This window comes from Simochromis diagramma, unplaced genomic scaffold (genome assembly GCF_900408965.1).
Source record: "Simochromis diagramma unplaced genomic scaffold, fSimDia1.1 OVJJ01000387.1, whole genome shotgun sequence".
Lineage (NCBI taxonomy): Eukaryota > Metazoa > Chordata > Actinopteri > Cichliformes > Cichlidae > Simochromis > Simochromis diagramma.
Window position 1 is genome coordinate 4999499 of NW_024387152.1, and position 21161 is coordinate 5020659.

Here is a 21161-nt window from a genome sequence, read left to right on the forward strand (position 1 = left end):
TGATCACAGAGTGTCATTCCTCTCAATGTTAGAGGCCGATGAGGGCTGAACATACACACAAGTACCACAAGTACTGACATTCAGCACAAATAGGCAGAAAACATGCCCACGCATTCTGTGTACTGATACAATGAAGTTTACAGTAAATTAAATGCACCCTTCAAGGACACGATCATTTTAATGTACTTTTTAAAAGCCGGTTTCAAATGCGCTCACTGTAAGACAGTGTCGTCCTTTTGAATGTTTAGGCAAACACGACTTAGTTTTGCAACTTTTTCAAACATACACTGTGATGCCGTTAAATGAGGTTTGGGCCACATATCGAAAATAGCAGGGAGTCAAATATCAAAGCTCGTTTTGTTGTTTTTAACCATGCAAAATGTTGCAATCCAACGACATTGTACACCAAGCCTGGAAAATAGAGATGACCTTATAGCCATTACATGGTGGGGGCAGAGACGCACTCACGAACACACACGCACAGTCACAGTCACCGGCTTCCATGTAGGAAGAGTAGAGAGGCGATAAGGTTAGCCAAATGAAGAGGATGAAAATTCTGTTTCAAAATAGCAATTTTGCCCTTATTAATGCCATTAGTGTAACAGTCATAATGGATCAAATCAACGGATGACCGAAACAACTCCCCTGTCTCTTTGCTATGACGGGATCACGTCGAGAACAATTTAGGCATTTTGTGTTGATGAGTGAAGTTTCGAGTGCTGTAGCGTCCTGCAAACCTCCCCTGAATTATGCCCATAGTTGCCCGCTTTGTCGTTTCTCCTTGTATGTCTTCCTCTTATGTCCAGTTGTAGTTTCTTTAAACACACATATCAGTAGAAGTGACCCCTTTGTTGGGAACTACTGTATTTTTAACCCTGATTTAGATAATGACGCTGTGACAGTCATTTTTGCTCCTGGGCCATTTGCTGCTTTGAGGCCTCTCTTGTCACTCACACTTTGTATCCCTTCGTTACCAATTATAGCCACACTGACCAATTCAGAGGAACGCCACAATAGAAGCTGTCTCAGTGCAACACTGTATGTTCAGCTCCGAGTCTTTTTCTTGTCTTTTTGGACCCTTTTCACTATCCCCTCCCACTGGCTGTGAGTTAGCAGTTGCTTGACCTTAACAGGTGGTCCTCTTTTTTACTCTGGTAACACTGAAAGCGTCATTCAGCCTCAGATTTGGGGAGAGGGCCTTCGAAACAGTTGTCGCCTGTCAGGGGGAAGCAAAGAGTCATAAGAACCGGTGGAACAGTTGCTCGTCCCCTCGTCGAGGTGGGAAATTTTCCGGCAGCTGTCACTCGACCTCTTTACCTCGAGTTTTTTTAGGAGGGGTATTTTTTTTTTCTCTCATTTCCAATAAAGCAGAAATGACTGTTTGTGGCAACTGCAGGGGGGAGGGCGGATTCCAGTGCTGTGTCCTGTCACTCAAAATCTCACTCGTGTGTGTCCTCCTCTACACGTTTCATCAGCCGCCAATCACGACACGCACGTGAGACGTGTCTTCGCTTATATGGTTGGACGGTTTCAGAGGCTCTCTTTTAACGTTGGGTATCATAAAACTCTTGGTGTTTGGCCACGTAAAGGAACAAAATGATACGTTTATTTGCCTCTGTTTTCCTCTCTTCTCGACTGCACTATGCCTCTCTCTCCCTTTCCCTGTCTCCCTCGCTCCCCCCTTTCTCCGCCTCCCCCTCAATCCATCTGCATCATGTCGATCTGTCAGACTGCCAGTGTCTGTTCCAATTAGATTCCACTTAATACACGTAACCTCGATTAACACGCAATCAAGCCCAGATAAATCACGTCCTTTAAGTCCCCCCTCTGCCTCTCCTGTGTTGCTTTGCATTACTCAGTTTTTCCCAACAAGCTTGCTTTGCCACAGTCGCCGTCCCGATGTATAAAATCACACACTGACTGCACGAGCAGGTAACCTTACCAGATGTCTTCAGGGGTGACGCTCCACTTTAGAGACGAGTGATTTTTTTTTCTTTTTCTTGCGTCTCACATCTGCCATTTCCAGTAATGTGGAGTTCCTCCTGCGTTTCCAGCAGACGCTTGTTGGTGCCCTTCTCACCCAGGAAGATGAAGGTGTCTTAATTACATCTTTGGTTAAAAAGCTACAGAAGACACCCTGGGCTTTCTCTACATTGTGGGAGGCTGTGTAGTCTATTGTCTCGGTGACCTTTTTAGCTAGCGGACAATTGGTTTGACTAGATTACAAATTAAGACACAGCACCAGGCACTTAGAAAGCAAGTCTGTTAGAGAGCAGTTCTGCTGCTGCTGGCCTGTGAAAGCCACCAGACCATACATTTTAAGAAGAAACGGCCACAAAGTCAGGCATCGCGTGCGCATTGTTCCACATCTATAAAATATAAAGTTACATTCGCTTTAATGATGCCTGCAATGCCATTGTGAGTCTTTGCCAGTGGCAGAAAGCGGGCAAAAACACACAAAAGTACTACAGAGCTAAGGATTCATGGCTGATTATAATTCTTTTAACAAAGTTAATAATTTACACTGTTTATGCTAATAGGAGAAAAGAGGACTGTTGAATTACCAAACAGCGAAAACCACTAAAAATACAAACCAAATGAAAACAACCTGGGGCACTGAAAAAGCACACACAGCACTCTTGGGGTCTTCTTTTATTAATCGCAGCTAAAAGTGCTAACATTGACATGTTGAACAGATTAGCCTCTTTAATAACTGGGCGGGTCAACATGGCTACCACTGCTGATCCACGAGGCTATCCTGTTGGGAGGTAGATAGCCTGTGCGTTTCATATTCTGACCCTTGCCTCTGTGGGATTAGCCGCTGTGCTAAATATACACTAAATTAGGAATAATAATAACTCCTTTTAATGCATGTGTAGTTTTTACGTTTTTCCTCACATTTAAAAAAAAAAGGCAGGTTGAGGTATTATCATAATATCCGAGTGTCTGATAAGAGTTTTGTAGCTACGCTTTGTTTGAAAGTGGAATCTGTAGCAGTTAGACTTCTGGCTTTGCCTCATACAGCAGCAGCTTGTGTCATACAGGTTCAGGCTGCCGCTGTACAGCGTTAATGGTTTTAAATATCTCAATGCTAGTTAGAGCTGACAAGGCCTCTCGGTGTGCCATGTGTAAACAGGGCTTGGATTTAAAATAAATTAAGCTATGAGAAAGGCTCACGTTGATCCATTTCTTATCTCCTCCGCTACCTTGCCAGCCCTAAGCCATTGCGAGATGTGTGGACAAGTTAAGGGAGCAGCAGTACTCATTCATGCAGTTTCTTGCGTGGTACTATTACATATTTCTAACAAGCAATGCATACATGCAGCCACACACTTGGAGCTTCCTTGAAATTGTTGTTCTCGGTAGAACCAGAAAAGAAAAAAGGAAAAAGTGGTGCATGTTTTATGTAATTAGTATTGGGTGCAAACAAATTGAATATTGAATGGATCTCTGATGGGCCCGTCCTGTCTTTTCTAAACTCTGTCCGCAGCCACAACAGAGTCGCCGCTGTCTCTTTAAAAGGGGGTGACAGTTTCGACTATATGTTGAGCTATTTTCTCTTTCCCAGAGAAAAAAAAATGGGAATAACGCTGATGAGTTTTAACAGCTTCAGCCAGGCGATGGGCAAATATAATAAGTGTTTTCGTAGACGTCACCAGTGATTATCTCATCTGCGCGTTTTGGGTGAATGTAGTGGATTTAGAGGCTCGTCTCCCATTGTGCTGACATCACCCTTTAACAAACCAAATTAAATCATGGCTAAAATCATTTGAAACTCTCCCAGAGTCTGTCTCTGTCTGGGAAACTTGTAAAGGGAGCACTGTGTGCATATGTATGTGTGGGTTTGAGTGTGTTTAGTCTCGGGGGATAAAGGGGGGGGTGTACTGTGGAAATGGGGGCAAATTTACCCACACGCTGAATAATGGGATAAGAGGAGCTAATATTTAACAAATTCTTCAGAGAATTCAAAGGATGGCCTTTGTGGCGCGGTAACGTGCGCTCGGTGTTTCTTTTCAAGCATGGAATCATGTACTTTATTTTCTGTATTTGATGTATTATTTTATTTAAACTCTAATGGATGTTTAAAAAAAAAGCTTCAGACACTTCTCAGTTAGGAAAATTGGAGAAGCCATGCAATACGCAGCCTGAAGTCACTCATGGTATGGCTGTTATTGCATGGAAAATCTGTTTTGATACAGATACCACTACACACACTGTACACACAACAGGAAAGAAAAGACAAAATGAGACCTGTATATTTTATAAACAAATTTTGGTGGCGTGCCATCACAACAGGTGACATGCATGCCTGTCTCTTACTGTAACAGCCATCATTAGATGGCCTCTTTAAAACCCATTAGATTGCATGGCTGTGCAAGTTGCATGCAGTCTGTTTGCAAAGAAACCACACTATTTTTGCTGTTTAAAAAAATGGAAATATAAAAATATATTGTGATGTCATTGGCCATAAGATCGCACAGGAACACTCAGAGATTCGTCAGCTGTCCCGTCTCATCACTTGCATGCCGTAGTTGGCCAAGTGTGACCTTGTTAAATGAAACAAAGGTAAGAGAGAGAGAGAAAGTGAGTAACAGGAGTCAGTGAAGAAGTGGTGGCAAAGCAGGGAGGTGCATGGAGGTGGTGGTGGTCGTGTGTGTGTGTGCGTGTGTGTGTTGAGTCGGGGTGGAAGAAAGGCCTCAACTCAGCCAACCTAGCCTGATGTGACAGGATTAGCTAAGCCCCGGTGAACATGGATGGTACTTTGAGCCTCTGTGTGTGTGTGTCGGTGTTTGTGTGCGGCAGGCAGGAAGTGTGCACAGCAGACTGGAAGCCCAGAACTGCTGCTTGCCACCAGCCGAGCCAAGACAAGACATGGGAGATCAACAGCGCGTCGGCCCATCACTGCCAGCGAGCCTTAGCCCCCATCACCCTCCCCTCACACCAATGGTAGAGAGCCAGACCATAGAAGATGCAGCCAAAGGAGTCACAGATACATTGGGGGGAAGGGGGGGGGGGGAGAGAGACACAGTGGGGGACTAGTAGGCGGGCAGCTGGGGCTAAAGTGAATGTGGGTTGGAAAATGATCCTATTAAATTGAATTAAAGAGGCAGTCTTCATTTACCCCAAGAATGATGGATTTGGATAATTAACAGTGTTAATGGGTAATGGTAAAAGAGGGCAAGGGAAAACTGGTGGTTGCAGACACAGAGCAAAGAGGCCAGGTCAGACCTGCATTGTAGTCCGTCTGCGAGGCCATTATGGATGACACCCCTTCTTCTTCTCTTCTTTTGACTTGTTCCAGCCAATGGTTACTAGTTGGGAATTATTTTAAGTTGTGAACAGTGTCTCTTCATCACCTCTTTCATTTCAAAGTGTCCCCCCCCCCCTGCACGTCTTTACCTTTGTAAAAGAAAACCATTTGTGAGATAAGATAATATGAATGCAGCAGATCAAACACTGTTGTATTGTGTGGTTTTTCGCAGGGCAGGCTCAGTAGCATGCACGCGAACAGAGGGGGGGAAAAGCGATAGGAAAGTGTCGCTGATGAGCATCTAGGTTCAGTGTCGATATATTTTGTGGTAGTGTACTGCTGCAGTGAGTGCATTACACCAGTTTAATGTCCTCATCTCAGGACCTAATTATGGCAGTAGTAGCGTGTGCACGTGTGTGTATGTGTGTGCACGCACATGGTGGTGTGCTTGTGTGTCTGGGTTTTCACTTTGGTCAATGCACAAACCCTATCTGCATGTCCTTAATTCTTGATGATGTGCAGGCCTTAGGCAGTGTGTGTGTGATGGAGAGGATGCCTGTGTGCCAAGTTGAAGCAAGGCAGGGCACGGGCCCTCATCCTGGCGAACAATCCAGTTGCTTTGCTCACGGCAGCCGACTGTGTCACTAGTGTCCAGAGTCTGGTCAGTCTAGTGACACCCTGCCACAAAGGACGCAGATTTATTGGGGACCACTTAGCCTCATTTACATGGACGCTGCCTTAATAATTCAGCTTATCCCTTATGTGAAGCGTCTATTTTCCTCTGCTTTCCCGCGCTCGTGCGAGGTCAAACAGTTTTCTTTTGACACGGAGTTTCGCCAGTTATAGAAGAACCTTGGGTGATGTGTACGACAGCTTACCTGAACCCTGATTAGGCAGGGAATGTCTTAAGTAGGGGGCTCAAATAATTTAATGCTACTTTTCTCCTTTCAAAAAAATTAACACCACAGTCGCATGCGTGTGTGTAACTGAGAGAGTGATAGAGTGTGTGGAAAAAAACAATCTCATCAAGCAGGAGGCCGTTTGCTTAGCAAGAGCTGACAGTCTTTGTGTATGTAAATGAAGAATTTAGACTAATGGAGTTGAACCATTTCTAATTTTGTGATGGCAAGAGGATTTTGATTGAAAGTAATTAAGCAAGCTAGCTGTAAAATTAATTAAAGCAAAAGGAGGGGGGGACTTTTATTGGATTGGATAGCGATATAGCTGCTGTCAGGCAGGGGGACAAATGGGGGTGACCTGGATTCTCTGCCCTCCCTCCTCCCACTCGGGACTTTTATGTCACTTTAATCTCCTTAGAGCGGCTGGTGTGCATTTGTTTGAAATAATCAAGGAAATATGGTCAGAAATTGTCAGCTTTCAGATCTAATTTACCTGACAGCCTCGCGAGTGCGTGTGCACGCGCAGGCATGCATGTGACAGTGGCAGGTCCCTCTTTTTTTTCCTTGGCCTCTCCTCAGCTTTGTGGAAAATGCTTTTGACAGTCTTGAAGCATCTTGGTTGTCGGAGGGCGGGCGGGGGGAGATGAGAAACTTGGGTGGTTTTAAGATGGACATTTCAATGAGGCATGTTTGGCCCAGCTTAGCACCTCTGACACTGTTGTGTGCGTGCACACACACCAACATGCTTAATTGCCTCTGTAACATATTCCGACTCCATTTGGCCACTGCACCCGCGCTTCTCAGCCTGTGTTGTGTGCAGGTAGCCTAAACAAGCAGAAGCAGATTGCAGCCATGACAAAGCCTGTTACAGCTACTTAACCGCTGACAAATAAGATTGACCAATCCCACGCAAATAGAAATGAAACTTATTGATTGGTTAGTTTCGAAAAGTAATAATATCTAAATCATGTTTTGAGACGCTCCTGATTTCAGAATATTTTTCCTTTGGTGTTTCAGACTGTGGTCTTTTTTTAATGTTAGGCCTATAATTGAATAGCTGTGATATTAAAAATATCAACCAACTGTGCAGTTTGTGTTGGGCTAATAACCAGTCATAAAATAGCCCCGCTAATGTTCTGCGACATTTCTATGGATTTGACCTGCATGGGGTCCGTATTACAGGTCTGCAGAGCTTCCAGTAATTCCACAGTGGATGAGATGCCACTTCCTCTTTAAGGTGCTGGTGTTTGTGGCATAGGTTCTCACTGTGGCCCTCAGTACCCCCTGAAGAGATGGTTAATTAAGGTCTGGGCCCAGTGAACACTGCTGGGACTGTCACCCACCACACCACAGGCTTCCCCTGCTTCCAGCCCTCCTGTGGGAAAGCAGTGCCAGGACAGAGCGCCACCATAGAGGCCCCTAACGGGATTAGGAGCCCTCTGAAAATAGGACCTCAGTACCAAAAGCCTCTCATCCACCTTCATCTGCCCAACGGACACCCCCCCCCCCCCCCAGTTCATCCCAGCCCCGTTTGCTCCTCCTCCCCCCCATAAGAAGGCTCCACCCTAGCTCTGTTTTATCAATTAATGTAATAAAAGGTAGAACAAAGAGCTGTCTTTCTCCCACTCTGTAATTAGAGGGGGTGATCTCTTGAGGACTGGCATTCCTTGGGCCTGAAAAACACGATTCACTCTCTCTCACACACACACACACACACCCCTCCACTCTACCGCCACCACTCAAGTGGAACATGGCTCTTCGATGTATAAGAGTGATAATGTAAATGTAGTGTAGTCTGCCAGGCAAACCCGGCACAACCTATTTTGCAGTAGCTTTATCTAAGTGTGAACAAATGAATGCAACATTTGGAGGAGTGATACATTATTAACTCTAATTGATTCCTCTATAACACTATACATTCACTGTCACCTTCGCTTTGGCTCACATGAGTACGTGCGCTCCGAATCACTTCTGTCGCTGTCCCTATTCTAACATGTTACGTGTCACCACACACTGTTAACAAATGTGATAAAACCACCTGAAATGAGAATATCAGGTATGGCGTCTGCCTATGTGTGTTTTTGTCTGTTAAGGTGAGATGCAGCAGACTGCGCTGTGTGTGTGCGTCTTGCGCTCTCCTGTGCTTAACTGTGTCTAGACGGGTGTGAAAGTAAAAGAGAGAGACTTTCACAGTCACTGGAGCTTTCGATTGGAATTAGTTTTACAATATATGCAAATATCCCCCCTTGAAAAAAGGGGTCTTTAAATGACAGGTTGATATGTGATTAAACGACAATTAGAGTGCTGAAAATAAGTGTCGGCAGTAGGTCAAGCACTGGGCGGCTCAGCTAAAAGGTAGCAGACTATTGAGCAGAAAACATTCCCAGGCGGAGGCCGGGAACAAGACCCAAAACAAATTAGAGAGGTGAAGGGGGAAACGAGGGTGGCAGTGTGTTCCAATAAACCCACAACAAAAAAACAAGTTGTGTTTTTGTGCCTGAGTGACAAAAGAGAGACCGTTCACCATTAGATCTGTTTTTAGTGAGCCGTGATGGACGTGGATTCATCCCTGTACTTCAGGTGTGTACGGTGAAGAACCTGCTCTGAGTCCTAACACTGATTCAAAGGGTAAAACTTGAGCGGTGAGATGGAAACCTTTAGTCTGAGGGCTGCACCCCCACACCTCTGCACTGCCCTTTAAGTTAAAGTACATAGACATGAGGGATTCTCTGTCTTTCTTTCACAAACACACACAGGCACACAAACATAGACGGAGACATAAAAGGGCTCACGCTTATTCTGGCACCGATGGCAGATGGCCCTGTCCCTATAATCCCCTTTGATGCTGCAGTGGGCAGCAGCTCCTGAACATCTATGAAGCCAAAGCCCCAACAAAACTTGAGCTTCTTTTCCTTTAACTAACCCCAATTGCCAAGGAGCTGTTAGCTGTCAGACCTGGTTAAGAGTGCCTTTACCGGGCAGAGACTGAAGGGCAGAGTTTTCGCTCACTCTGTCCCCACTCCTCTTTCTGCTTCCTGTTTGTTTTCTGCCACAGAAGGTTCATTCCACCTCCACAGCACGGCTGTGAAAGCAGGTTGACTTTGTTACTCTAAGTCACAGACTAGATGACACTTACAGCTTTCTTTCTCATTCGCAGGCTGTATATTAGGGCCACAGATGGTAGGAGGTGGGCTAAGAGGCTTAGATTTTATCAAAGGCTCACCTTACATATTGCCAGTTGCTTAAAAAGGGATATTTTAAGTGCTTGTGTTCAGGTTAAATATAATTACATATAGAAATACAAAAAATGTATCATTTATTTTCTAGTAATTACATTTTAAAAGCCATTTTTACAGATAAAATAAATCTATTGGTTTAGCGTTCGCTACAAATTTGGACTCTTTAATGCTTTTTACAATTTTTACAGAGAAATAATTTTGAATTTTGTCAGTACTGTCATACTTATTATGAAGGCAGAGAGTTAAGTTAAACACCCCTGATTAAATTGAGGATCGCTCCCCCCAATGTAGGAGTAAAACAGCACTACAAAGCACTTTCCTTATTAATTTTGCACTCTAAGTAGACCTTATTGTGGTCTTGTGTCTTAACTTTCACTTAAATCATTTTCTTCACCTAACGTAGGAAACTCCATGCTCTACCCTCTAATTGGAGGACAGTAGTTTTAATGTATCCTGAGACGCAGAGGCAGCTGTGCCGATCTTGTCTGTTATTTTTTTATTTGGAAACGACCAGATTCTAACCTAAATGGGGAAATACAAATTAGCTGCACGATTACAGAGGGGGAAAAAACCCTGTAGTGTTCGATTATGTATTATCATTTGAGAGCTCTGACGGATAATCATCGCTGAGATTTGCTCACGTTTCCAGCAGGTCTGCTGAGATGTACGCTAGCTAATGGGATTGGGCTTTTTTTTTTTTCCCTAACCCTCTCCTGTGGCGATATGGAGCTGGCAGCTGAACTTGAACGGATGCGCATGGTGCTGAGTCGTGCACAGGACTATTTCAAGACTGAAATGCGATTGTTTTAATACTTTAATCCACCTGTCCTTGGCATTCAGGATGTTGCAGAAGTCGCCTAATTATTTCAGTGCCCTCTATCCTTCCTATTAGAAATACAGCAGAGACAGCAGCACTCTAATATTGATAAATAAGCCTATCGGTAAATGAATTTCTTCATATAATGCTTCCGAATTTTTAAAAAGGGTTTATAGCAGGAAAAAAGTTGATAAAATAGAAAAATATACAAGTTCTCTGAGAAAAAAAGGCATAGCATAATTGAAATTTTAAAAATGCATGTATGCAAAGAGGATTTGAAATACCCCAAATCACTTTAAAGAGCAAGCCATTTAACAGCCAGAATTCTCTGAATTGTTCCAGGTTCCAACAGCGATAGTATGCAAACACAAATATTTTCTTTTAATTAAAAAGGCCTCATCTCTCTGGATCCTCCCCCAAGCCCACTACCAGCTCTCAACATCCGCCTCAACCCCCCACGCCCCCCAAAGTGCTCATACACACACAGACACACACACACACGCGTGCAGCAGCACAAATGCTTGTGACGCTTCATTCAAATCCAGAATCACTCATAGCCTCATACATTCAGCCAAATCAACTGAGAGCTGGTGACCCTAGCAGTGATGGCTGCCCAGGTCAATAGTAGCCCACCAAACGGGCCCACCCACACACTCACACTCACACCCACACACACCTGAAAAGCAGCTGTTGTTTTATTTTTCAACCATCGGAACCTGAGGTGGCACTAAAAGGTACGGAGCAAGGAGAGGTCTGGGGTGGTGATATTGGTGTGTTTGGGCCAAAGGGGGGGGGGGGGGGGGGGGGTGATAGTAATGCATGTTGATGGTTTCTGAGATACTTCATTTCAGAAACAAGGGCCTCATTAACTGTAGTCTTCATCAGGCCAGCAAGCAGCGGGCACATTAGGGGTCCACAGGAAGTTAGAGTACAGCAGGAGAGTGCATTAGGGAGGCCTGGAGAGACACACACTCTCTCTTCCCCTCAGTTTCACTTCCACCTCCAGTGCTTTTCTATATCTTAATGTACCTTTCAGAGGAATTTGGATAGAGGTCAGTAATTATGCTTTTTAAATTATTCAGTCGAGGTCCTCTGTAATTGTGCTTTTTAGAGCTCGGACATTGACAACATGGTTTACTGCACCACTTTTGGGGCACGGTCTGACCGGATGAATGAGTATGGAGTAAGAGAAGGAGTGTCTGAGTGTGTTTCACTGCTCTCACCGACAGCTCGTAGCTGATGTAGGAGTGATCTTTTGAAATGTCAATAAGTGCCAACACCGAATGAACAAAATTAATCCCTTTGCTAACGGACTTTGTCCGCACGTCAAGTTCAGATCCCTTTTCAAAAATTTGGTTAGGCCTGAGCTGTGTGCGGTGGGTATGTTGTGCCGCATGCAGTCAGAGACCCAGCAGACTACCAGCCGCTGTGTGGGAATGTTTAGTTACGAACACAAGCGTGTTATTTTTGTTACATCGACGAGAGAAAAGCCTAAACTGCAAGGGTAGCAGAAAAAAAAATCACCAAACTTTCTCTACAAAGCCAGCTCCGACAACGTTTGACTGCACATGATAACATCGTCCATCCACACAAGTCCTCTTTCAGCCACAGATTATTAACACATCACTGAAAGCGGCACAGAGCGTTTCATTGTTGTTACAGGGTCTAATATTTATATTTATCTAGTTGGGTGAGGCACTGACAAACATGTCACACACCTGCAGTTTTGTAGTACGTGCTACTGCAGTTTGGTGTAAGAGAAAGAGCCTGTACAGTAGAGTTTTGTTGGGGCGAGAGGAAGACTGTAATTACTGTCTGGCGATTCATCTAGTCACTGCATAAAATAGTGTTTATCCAGTCGCCCGTGTTTCTGTCGTGGCTGAGGGAGGGGAGGGTCATGTTTTGCAGAACTGAGACAGCTAGGGCAATCAGGAGAAGAATCGTGACTCCAAAACATTCAGCCTTTTCTTTCTTTTCTCTCCCTTTGTCTCCCTCACTTTCCCTCTCTCCCTCCCTCTTTGCAGTTGAGAACTGGTGCCTTAGAAAATGAGATCTGCCCCCCCCTCCAAACGACCCCCCCACGACACACCCACACACAAATAAACATAAAAAGCTAATTTGTTAGCGCCCTCATTTCAGAGGCCTGAGCAGGAGAATATTGTTGGGAGGAAAAGTAATGCTTTGTCAAATGTTGACATGTGTTGCAAACATGAGGCCTTCAGCAGCAGTATTTCGTGGAGAAGCTCGAGCACATTGTCGGCACATGAAGAGGATGCTTTGAAACAAGATTAGCCTCCAAATGCCCTCCCCATCCATACTCCTGTGCCAAATGTGTATGTGTGTGTGTGTGCCAGCACTAAGATGCTAAATGATCAGATCCACTGAATATTTGTGGGCCTGTTTTCTCACATAATGAGTGTGCATAACATGCTCTGTATGCCACTGTACAGCTGAAGTTGTGTGTACTCATTTGTCCTGCTGCAAAGCCCCATTGTCTGGTGCGTGGTCTACGCTTGGTTTCGTGGGGCCAGACTGTGGCTACTTCCCCTTGGCTTCGGGTCACGGTGACACTGGTCAGGTGGAGTTTTCAAAAAAAAAAAAAAATCCATCACCTCCACCCCCATGCAACCCCGCCCCCATAAAAATGAATAAAAATTGGAAAACAACATGCAAGGTCTGCCTAATACAGGAACACTTGCAATATGCTGATGTTTTCTTTTGCACACTGTGTTTGCTAAATTGCCTTTGACTGCGTGCATCAGTAATGAAACTTTATGTCCTTGCGGAGAGGGCAGCAAGTCCGTTCCAGTTAGGACCGGGACCATCTCTCCTGTCTGGCTTTTGTAAGATTTTTTTTCCCCTCTAATACACGTCCTTATGAATAAATGAAGCCCATGAAGTCATTTTTTCCATATTTGTGTAAATTGCTTTAAAAGCATTTTATCATGTCATAAAAAAGTGCAATTGATCTGCTGGGCTTAGCCCATTGGACAGCTGTGTGTTTTGTTAATGGCCACTTTGCTCCAAGCAGCTTATTAAAAAATTTATATAGAAATGCTAAAATTGCATAAATTATTTAGATACAGTAAGCATTTTTTTTGTTTTGGTTGGGCAGGGAGGGGCTGTTATCAGTATGGAAATTTACCATAGTATATTATCTGCTGAAATATAGTAATATATCTGCCCAGACACATATGTGTCCTCCTCACTGCACCCCCTCACATGCAGAGGCGCAGGGAAAAAAAGTATATATTTTTTGATGACTTCGTTTCAGCAACCACGGAATGTCACCCATATCCTGGTTGATTGTACTTTCGAGTTTTATGATGTTTTTCCATTGATTTGTTTCCCCGGCGCAGCTGCCGACCTCTATTGAGGGACGAACGTAATCAGCGCTGACGCAAATTAGATGGTTATTCGTTTCGAAAATTGACAGAAAAACAATAAAAAAGATGAAATGCTCCCAAATCAATAGATATAATGAAATTCAAATAATCCGAGAGATGAGGTCTCCATGGCAACTGATAATGTGGAAAAGAAAACAATTTAATAAAGGACAGACACGCTTTGAAAACAGATTGGGGAGGGAGGTGGCTGTAAAGAGGAGAGGAGAGCAGAGCAGAGGAGGTGGGGAGATGGAGGGATAGAGAGAGGGTGGGAGGGTGGTGGTGGTGGAGTGTTTGTGGCTGTAGTGGTTGCTCTATAGCTTGTTTCCCCCGGCGTGTGAAGGATCTGTGTCTGTCCCAAGGACGCCGGAATAATTAGAAAAGCTTTCAGGCCAGAAAGTGCAGATTCAGGTTTTAATACACAAAATTATTTCAGGGGCAGTGAATCGGAAAACCATTTGTTGGTGACCTTCCTGAGAGGCCTCCCCCCCTCCCCGGTACAGGGCAAGATGGAGGCTATGTGGCAGCGCTGCCTGAGTTATGGCATATTTGTGTTTTTATAGAGGCAGGGGGAATGGAGTTGGGGAAGTTGGGAGGGGGACGTGGGGGTAAATGTGTGTGTGTGTGTGTGTTTGTGGCGGTGGGGAGGGGGTCATAGGGAGACCTTCATGTCTGTGTATGCGTATGTATGTGCGTGTGTGTGTGTGTGTGTGTGTGTGTGTGTGTGTGGATCTGGCAGGAGTTTGGGCAGAGGGAGAGAGAGAGCAAAGAGGAGAAGGGAGAAAGTGAAGCAGCGAGAGAAAGGGGGAAGTTGCAGATCCGGCTGTATTTACAGATCAGTTGTCAAAAGGAGCCATTTAAGGGGAATGCGCCCGTTCCTGTGCTGTGACAGGCGAAGTGGCTGTTTTAAAAAGCAAAAGAAACTATGAACCAGAGAGGGAGATAGTCAAACACAGGCTTTTTTTCTGTTGAAGACAGACAGAGCAAGGGGTGGCGAGGGAACGAGTGGGTGTTAAGTGACTTCATTTGTAGTCTATTTAAGGTATGTTTTACTTGTCCTTGTGCTGCTCCTCCAACATTTAATACAGGGGCTGCGTTCTAGTTAGCACAACAAGGGAATAATGATTGAGCGCATCGTTCTTATTTCCTGTAAATACAAATGACTTTCCTTCATCTGCCTAAAAAACTGTATTTGATTTCAGTCTTGCTGTCAAGGGAGATTTGCAACTGATGCAAACAGTGATAAGAGTAAACCAAAAGCACAGCTCTGCTTCCCTCATTAGCTTATCACGACTTTAAGTATGTACACTTTCTGGCGGCTTTATTCAACATCCGTGTCCTGCTCTTTTAACATCCTATTTTCTTTATTGCCCTTTGTCAACGTTTTGAAGGAAGTCTGATTGGGCGTTGGAGGCTTGTCTGTCAAGTCGTGACTATTTTTGTGTCATTAGAAGGCTTTGTTTGACTCAAATAAAGGTGATCCACCCTCTGTTCAAATTATACCTGCGGCAGGTCCGGGATATCGCGTCTTGGGTGCAGGTACCCTTATCCTGTTCCAGGTGGCAATAAATGGAAAAACCTACTCACCTCAACCTGATAATTGCTGTTCTGATATTTTAACTGCTAAAGATCCCGATCAAGATCAGGGCTGTTGTACAATATTAACTATCATAAAAGTTGGGCAATATTTGATAAAATTCTGGGATCAAGTTCCATCCATTGTTAATCTTCTTTCACTTTGTGTCAATTATGACTTAATAAGCGAACAACATTTGCATCGACTCTTCTGTCTACTTTAAGACAGCAATTTTATATTTGTTTTAGGTTAATATTCACTTTTAATTGAGTTGTTAACATGTTTTCGCGCACAAAAGATAATTAAAAGCTTATTTAAACTCTTAGTTATAGTTAGATCTTCGCATTTTCACCCAGGGGGATTCTGCTCTTATTCAAAGGCAAACGGAGATCTGACATTCTTCAACAGGACAGCTAATATTCTCCAGTATTGATATTGCGATGTGAAATGTGCCCCACAAGTCGGAGAGAAACTAGAAATTCCCCACTGTACACTAGCTAAGAGACTTCAAATCTAACATGCCAGTGTCAATGAAGACTGTTTTCTTTTTTTTAAGTAATAAAAAAAAAAAAAGATGGAATAGAAACCTGAAATATGAGAGCCGATAGCCATCTGCTATGTGTTGAATGTGTGTGTTTATGTGTGCATGTGCGCTGCGACACACACATAGGGCACAGAGCGCATGTTATCACTGTCAACAGCAGCCGTAGCAAACAGCAGCAGTTGTTCTGTGTGTGTCTGTGTAGCGTACCAGTGAAAGTGTGTGTGCTTGTGCGTGCCCACAATCTCTCGCTCTCTCGCTCCCTCACTGGCTGCTGGCTCCGAGGAACCCACTGTAAGTCAATCTGTGCGCTCATATGCCCATGAGTGTGTTTGCGTGTCTGTGTGTGTGAGGGAGTGCGCTTCTACTGTACTACACTTCAGGAGCCAGGGCCGAGCCTAGCTCAACAGGGCTGGAAAGGGCCAAGGGCCAGCTCCCGGTGCACGCCACCCACTTCATACCTGTCTATCTCTCACACACGCACCCGCACGCACAGACGCACAAACACACGCACGCAGCTAGTGCAGCCGCGTTACTCTGCAGAGGGCTCTCATTGTAGCAGTGACAGGAGGGCGCCCGTTAAGTGGCTCTCTCTTCCTGGGGCCTGTGTGTGTGTATGTGTGTGTTTTCTTCCCCCATGTGGCTACGGGGTGGAGAAGGGCGCTGAAGGACCCCTACTGGTAAAGTGGGTAAACTCGCACAGCCTCGACATCTGTGAGGAGAGAGGGGGAGGGTAAGGAGGGAGGAGAGATAGACAGCAAGAGAGGAGGACAGAGTGGGAAAGAGGAAAGGAGTGTGAAGGAGAGAGGGAGGGAGAGAGACAGAGGGGGAGAGAGAGAGAGAGAGCAGAGCCTTGGCAGAGAGCAGTTGTGGAGAAAATGCCTTGCTTTGTGGAGAGAATTCTTCCAGGGCAGGAGGGAGAGGTGAGACAGAGCGCAGAGGGCGGTTTGCTGCCAGGTAAGACTCACACATACCTTTCTCTCTCTCTCTCTCTTCCTCCCTCCCTTCCCCTCTCTCTCTCTCTCTCTCTCTCTCTCTCTCTCTCTCTTCCACTCCCCCCTCCCCACACACACACACACACACGCTCACACACTCACACACAGGAGTTGAGTGCTACCTCGAGATGAACGGGTTTGCTACTATTTGCAGTTGGCATGAGTCAGGCACGCATGTGTAGTGATGTAGTGGGTGGTGTCAAAGTGTGTGCACGTCTGTGTGAGAGAGTGAGGAAATAGCAGGTGTACTGTTCATTTTCTTGGAAAAAAAAAAAAAGATTTTCGTTTCCATGTATATTTGTGCGCATTTGCACCTATAGTGCACTAAATGTCAGTCGTGTATGTAAATTCGTCTTAACGGCATTTTTGCTCGGTCAAAAGTTTTGTCTCTGACTTTTCGTGCCAGGCCTTGGAGCACTATGAGCGTCAATGGTGGAAAGTTTGTTTAAATTAAAATAATAATTGAATTAAATAATGAACACTTTTAAGGGCTGTACATTATATTGTTTTTAATGCTTAAATTTGTGTGGTCTTTACTTGCTTTAGAGGGAAATATCGTTAGACTTTATACATTGATATTTATGTATAAATAAACCTAACTAAAATTAGAAATTGTTTGAAAAGCACGTAAATCCCTCTCCTCTGAAGTCAAGTGCGCCTCTTTCAGATCTGTTGTGAGGTAATTTGCGGTGTTGGTCGAGATTGATTTGGCTGTTTAGATACAGATGTTGTGATGGAGCGGTTTGTCATCGGAGGGATTTTCCACTCTGCTGATGTAAACAGTGTCTGTTGAAGAAAGGCTAAAGAGTCCTTTTTTTCCCTTGTGGAGACACGGTTCTGAGAGCAATAATCCTCCTTGTGTACAATTAGATTTTCTTCTTTTGGTTAAATAAATACTGTGTCTGTGAACATAAACACAGATTTACATGTGGCCCTGTGGGCGTCTGTCTCCCAAGCAGCACACCGCTTGAGCCCGGGCCTGATATTTCTTGTCGAGGCAGAAGTTGGCCGACTCCAACTTCACACTTGCTGTTTATTTGTTTTTATAACAAATGGAAGCAGCAGAGTGAAAGGTGAGGTCAGAATTGAATTTGGCTTGCTTTACCGTAGCGATCTGGCAACCGCTCTGCTCCCATGTACCATAGAGCTTGCTTTGGTTGTAGTGTTTGTTATTCAACTGATGTGTGCGTGTGTTTGTGTGTGTGTGGGAGCACACATATATGTCTTTGAGTAGTGGGTGGTGGTAGCAGCATTCACGAGAGAGACATTTTACTAAGCAGACATTTCCCCCTCTGTTTTCACTCTGACCTGGTAGGAGATTGATGACTGAATTGTGGAGTACATGTTAACAGTAACTGGTGATTTATGAAGATACTTAGGGTAAGTGAGGCCGCACAGGCTGGAGAGGAAGAAAAAGATATAGCCTTTTAAGTTAATGCAAAAATATTGCCTTTTTAAGTAATAATTGTTATTACTACTGCAGGGGTTTGGAGCGAGGTCTGAGTTAGACTTGGATGTGCACAAAGTGCAGTGTTAAGCTTTTCCTTTTCCGTTGGCCAGGCCCCTTCCTTTGTTTCAGGCTTTTCAAGTCTGACTCCTCAGAACAAGACAAGTTTGTCTGTGAGAAGAAAAAAAATACGGCTTAGCTAGTTTGGTAGAATAGATTGAGATATATCAAATAATTAAATTGAAGGAAAAAAAAAAGTCTTACTTTTTTCCCTGGATAAACCAGAATGGAAAACTTTTCTTGGATGAACCCTTGCACTGCAACAAGTGCACTGTGTGTTTTGGCAGCTTCTCTTAGCCAAAGATCCCTCACAAAATCCGCATGCAATTTTAGAAGAATCAGATTCTTTCCCTTTCCTTGGCTCCTGAACTTGGTTGATATTATGCACACACACACACAGAATCCTCTTCTCTATTCAAATATGAGGTTCTGTCCACTTGGATGTGATCTATGGCATTTTTAAGGAATAAAGCAATTTTAGTGAATGTAGACTAGTGCTTCCCCTGAAAGAGGGATGGCTTTCATTTTTTTTCAAGGCACCTCTTAGACTGAGTGAAATGTTTCCCCCGTTCGCTCAGGGACGACTTTATTTCTTACCAGGGATTTAACACTCACTCAGTCCCCTCATAAATACAGCGTCCCTCAGCCCTTCGCTAGCCATAACTCACACACTAACTCTCTAGCTAACTAAACTCATATAGCAGAGCCAACACTTGTTTGTCTTTTACCTCAGCCTTTCTCCCTCTTACTCTTCCTCTCTGTCTCTTTTCCTCCTCTGTGCTGATTTATACGTGACACAATCGTCTTTGACTACCATCTCACCAGGCTCCTGCACTGATCTCCTTGGCCCACTGGTGGAGTGGGGTTTTAGAAGAAAAGTGCATTTGAATATGAGCTACCCTAATCTCCTCCGGGCTATTTAGAGTCAGCCTAATGCTCCAAGAATGAGTGGGAACAACACAGGGGAAAACGCGGACATCCCTCTCAGCGTGTCACAACACAGCTCAGGTCTCCGAAGAACAAAACAAGTATTTTGATTGGCTGATGAAAATCTCTCTATGCGAAGCAAAGAGCATAAAATTCCAGATAAATTATCTCGGGGCACCTGTTGAAGCTTCACTCTTAAAAAATGTCTTTCTGCCTTTAAGGCACCTACATGTCGAACTTATCTTATCCTAGTGGTGCAGCTAGAAGAGCCGCCGCCACTAATAAAAAACAAAGTTATCAAAGGCCACACTGCTTGAACATACTCCTCCTATCCTCCAGGTTTTATGTAGGTTTGGGGTAATCTTGGTGATAAACAGATAACCAAGCAGGCAAACAAGCAAACAGCAGCCATCACATACAAAGCTGGCGTAGAGCAGCTGATAAACTTTTAAGCCATTTAACTTTGAACAGATGAAAGTGCTCAGGTGGGATATTACAGTATGGTGGAAGCCTTTAGTGATCTGGTGCCGACTGGCATTTTGGGAGGAGACGATCTTTCTGGCGTGGTTCCCGTATTGGTTGTTAACAGCCTGCTGGTACCTTCTGTTCTCTCTGTTCAGTCCCACTGGCTCAACACTGACAAGTCCTCAAGCATCTGAAGACCCTCTGAAGTCAAAATCGCCCATTTTGATGTCTCGTGGCAGCACCCCGCGTTTTGTTGTATTTGCCTCTGAAAACAGAGGCCCTGCTTGGAGGAATTACCCTCAGCAGTCGCTGGTGTCAGGCAGGGGAGGAGGGTATCATTCCTATTTCCCTCCGTCTCCCCGTTCTCCTCGCTGTCCTTCCTCCCTTTTTGATCTCACCATCAAATCTTCCCCAGTTTTTATGAGTGACGTTTACCCGAGAGCAGCTTGGGAAATGGCTGGCTGAAGAAGACGTTTGAGAAAATGTGCCTGAGCAAGCTATCACCTTTGATAAAGCCATAGTTCCAGTGGGAGAGGAAGAAGAAAGCTATAGCGCGAGAGCATTGTTGGTAATGAAAAATGCCATGAAAGAGGGAACATCTCTCTGATCCCAGCCTGTTACACCAACAATGTATAGTACAACAGATACTGCAGTGGTACATCAAGCAATTTCTCCGTTGCTGTACCACAATGAGCGTTTGCCCCAGCTGACTGATCTGAATCTGGGGTAGCACACTGCGCCTTTATTGCACATCAGCTGGGCATAATCTCATAATACGGCGCTCACACATACACGCGGGGAGTCACACTGGTACTGCCATCAACAGTGGCGTACCTTCAGCTGTGTCATCAGTTGGCAAAAAGCTGGCAAGGCACTTGAGTGCGCTGCATAAAGAGAAAGAAATGATGGGGAAGTGGAGGGTAGGTGGAGGCGCAGAGAGAAAGAAATGTTAGCTTTAGTAATTACTACCTCCACAGAGAAGCAGTGGAGAGGACAGTGAGGCAAGCAAGCGCATGAAGGAGGCCCCGTGTGCAGATAATGAAGGGGTATCATTGTAGCTCTGACAGTGTTAATCTTAGAGCGCTCCACAGTGTGTCTGTGTGTGCGCCTATCAGGTTGTGTGTATGCCCTATGCAGCATATCTAGACACTGCTGGGGTGTATGGAGGTCGTGCTACGGCGCTGTTGACTCTCATCCTACCAGCGAGGCCATCCGGCCCACCTGACAGATTATCCAACCACTGACAGTCGCCGCCTCGCGCAGCTTCTGGAAGCCGATCCCGGAACTCCGCAGCTTCTCGTGTATCCATCGCAAAAAGCGCCGGGGTAGCTTCCCAGCACCCGAACGCCTGAACTTTTTCTTTGCAGGGAAAGGATTAAGAAACGAGGAAATGGGGGAAGAGTTGTCCAACTTTCTTTGTGCCCGGCTTTCTCTGTTTTCCTTTCCCCCCCTCCTTCCCATTTGAAGTTGTGATACACTCATTTAAGCCTCATCGCTCACACACACGAGAAAGTGTTATGAATATGTATCAACACAGCATATGGCAGCAGTAGCACTG

The 21161-nt window shown here is 44.7% G+C and overlaps 1 protein-coding gene across 9 annotated transcripts in view; it reads left to right on the forward strand.

Annotated features, from left to right (window-relative positions):
• Positions 1-21161, forward strand: part of casz1 (castor zinc finger 1) — a 167471-nt gene that overhangs the window by 106032 nt on the left and 40278 nt on the right. For 2 of the 9 annotated variants that reach the window (XM_040047817.1, XM_040047818.1), the window contains exon 1: positions 14304-16666. The exons of 5 other annotated variants lie outside the window; for them this stretch is intronic. In XM_040047817.1, coding sequence (XP_039903751.1) covers positions 16588-16666 — 79 coding nt within the window. In that variant the 5' untranslated portion in view covers positions 14304-16587. Of the gene's footprint in view, positions 1-14301; positions 16667-21161 lie in introns of those variants that run through there. 2 more of the 9 variants (XM_040047810.1, XM_040047811.1) reach the window with 2 other exon arrangements.